At 41.6% G+C, this 2,481-nt stretch overlaps 1 protein-coding gene across 1 annotated transcript in view; it reads right to left on the reverse strand.

The window, feature by feature from the left end:
- Window positions 1–961: 961 nt before the first annotated feature.
- ENPEP (glutamyl aminopeptidase (aminopeptidase A)) overlaps window positions 962–2,481 on the reverse strand; it is a 33,472-nt gene continuing 31,952 nt past the window's right edge. The window contains exons 19-20 of the mRNA XM_010081995.1: window positions 1,775–1,853; window positions 962–1,522 (exon numbers count right to left, since the gene is read on the reverse strand). Coding sequence (XP_010080297.1) covers window positions 1,373–1,522; window positions 1,775–1,853 — 229 coding nt within the window. The 3' untranslated portion in view covers window positions 962–1,372. The remainder of the gene's footprint in view (window positions 1,523–1,774; window positions 1,854–2,481) is intronic.

Below are 2,481 nucleotides of genomic sequence, written 5' to 3' on the forward strand. Positions count from 1 at the left end.
CCCTTTGAATAGCATTGCAGGATGAAGGGAAGAGAAGCGCTTTTCCATGCTTCTGTCTTCCCATCCCACTGCAGAGTTTCCCAACAGCGGTGCCTGATCTCTCCCAGGGCTGTGAGATGCTCTGTGGTGCTGCTCCCAGGGCATCTGGACAGGGACCAGCTCTAGCTGGTTGCCTTCTGCTGCAGCTTTCCACCCAGGAGACCAGGGAGGAGGCAAGGAGGATGGGGCTGATGCTCATGTCTGCTGCCTGGATGGCATCAGGGCACAGCACATAGAAACCTAGGAGCTCCAAGGCACCCCAGCTCCCAGCTTGGGAGCGGCAGGCCTTTTCCAGCATCATAGGGACAGAGGGACTAGGGATCAAGAGTTGTTTCTTTGCTGCCTGTACTTCTGCAGTAGACTGATTTGCAACAGAGGCACTCATCTGCCCCCTCTGTCTTAATTTTCCCTTTTATTTTTTTAATTTTCTCAGAGAACATGGTAGAACATGGTAGATTTTTTTTCCCCCTGAAAAGTTACTGAAGCTATATGTAAAGTAGCCGGGCTACATAACAACTGTTTTTCTATATGCCAGGTAGTTTTACCACTTTATTAGAAAGACACTGAGATTTCCAGGTAGCTTTTTTAAATTTTATTTTTTTGTAAGAAAAGAGACAGTAGGTACCGCGTGTCTCGTAATGGTTGCCTCAAAGTAGAAATAAGACAAAAATAACCAAGCCAACCCCTACCCTAAGCTACAGAATGCCAACTAATAACATTGAAAATGAAACTGATAATATTGATCCCTTGTGTACTGCTAGTTAAACTTCAAAAATCAATGGAGAGGTAAGCTTAACTGGCCTTTCTCTAGTATCAGAACACCAAGCTAAATCCCAAACATAGAATTTTTACATAGCTATAAATATAGGGGATGATTTTCAGACAATGTTAAAATTACTGCTTAATTCCCTTTCCTACAGGACAAAGCTCCTATGAGGTGCACTTGGAAAGTGATCCCTGAGAGTAGGAGATATACTTCTGTGCGATCCAAGGAGTAGCTTTTCAGAGTGGTTTGAGGAAGGAGTGAGACCAGCCTGATCAGCAAGGACCCCAGTTCCACCATCACTTCTGCCTTCATTAACTTTAAACATTTGTCATGTTTGTTCAGGCAAATTCACCTCTCAAAATATAAAGCTATTCCTGCACACAAGTGCTGGCAGGATCTGGGATCAGCAACTACACAAACACTGCTCTGGTAGTGTTCTCCTGAGTGTTTGTAGAAAAAATATTAGGCTTTGGTCCTCTAAGGTACCTAGGTGAGAAATCCACATTGCTAAATATGTCTGAGAACTTGAATGCCCAGAATGAGTGCCTGGTATTTTTAACAAAGATTTTAAGGGACTGGGTGTGCTTCTAACCATGTTCGTATTTCCTCCTTGTTTACTTTTAGCCATTCAATGTTGCTCTTCACCTGCTCAATTGACTGACTCCTGGGTGTTACTCCTGGCCCAGCATTAGGATATTTCTCAAAGAAATTTTCCATCTGTAAAAGAGAGAGAAAAAGAGTTGACATGAAGCAAATAACACTGCTGTTGGGCAAATGGCTTTTTACAGGGACCTGGTCAAGGGCAGTTTTGTCTGGGGAGATATTTAAGCTCATGCTAGTAGCACTGTGATAGTTTTACAGGAACTCATACTGCTTTATTATTTATTTAGAAGATAAAAAGTCAAGTTTCCTGACCAGTAGATTGTTAAATATGTTGACTTAAAACCAAGAGAACTGTTGTCACCATACCTGCCAAAGCTGGAGCTCAGTGTTGAAGGTTTGGCTGATGGTTACTATTCGACCAAGGGTTCTGTCATTGATAGTGAATCTAGAAAAATAATTTAATAAATTATGTTTGATGCAAAACCATTACAAAAGAAAGGCACAAGTAATTATCTGAAGCTTAAACTTCTATCTGTGCTACAATAAAACACATGCACTCAGTTTTCAGCACTTCTGGAAATACTTGAACGATATTACACCTATACAAAATCTGTGCTGTTCACAAATATGTTTACTAATGGAGTGATCTCTTCTGGGGGATTTTTCCTTTTTAATTAATGACTTATTGTCTCATGCTGGGAATGAGGTGTACTGCCGCCCAGCAACACAAATGCTGTCCAGTTCCCAGCTCTAGGCTTGCAAGTGTGCTTTGCTTCTGTGCCCTCACCAAGCACTTAGGAAAGAGAAGGAAGGAGAGAGAAGTCACTCAAAGAGGGAGAAGCAAAGCTGAAAGGTTCACTATTACTCCCACCGCTCGTCTGTACATCTGCTGCTTGCTGTTACCATTACAAGGAATTAAAAAAAAGTTCTGTAAACTGTCTTGTTATGAATTCAGTCGAAAGAGTGGAGACATGACTGACTAATTTCCATGCACTAACCAGATTTCTATGGCCTTGGTAGAACTTTCTATACTTTTTAATCACCATTTATCAGTAGTGATCATTTAGGGAAAG

Source organism: Pterocles gutturalis, unplaced genomic scaffold (assembly GCF_000699245.1).
Source record: "Pterocles gutturalis isolate BGI_N339 unplaced genomic scaffold, ASM69924v1 scaffold23676, whole genome shotgun sequence".
Lineage (NCBI taxonomy): Eukaryota > Metazoa > Chordata > Aves > Pterocliformes > Pteroclidae > Pterocles > Pterocles gutturalis.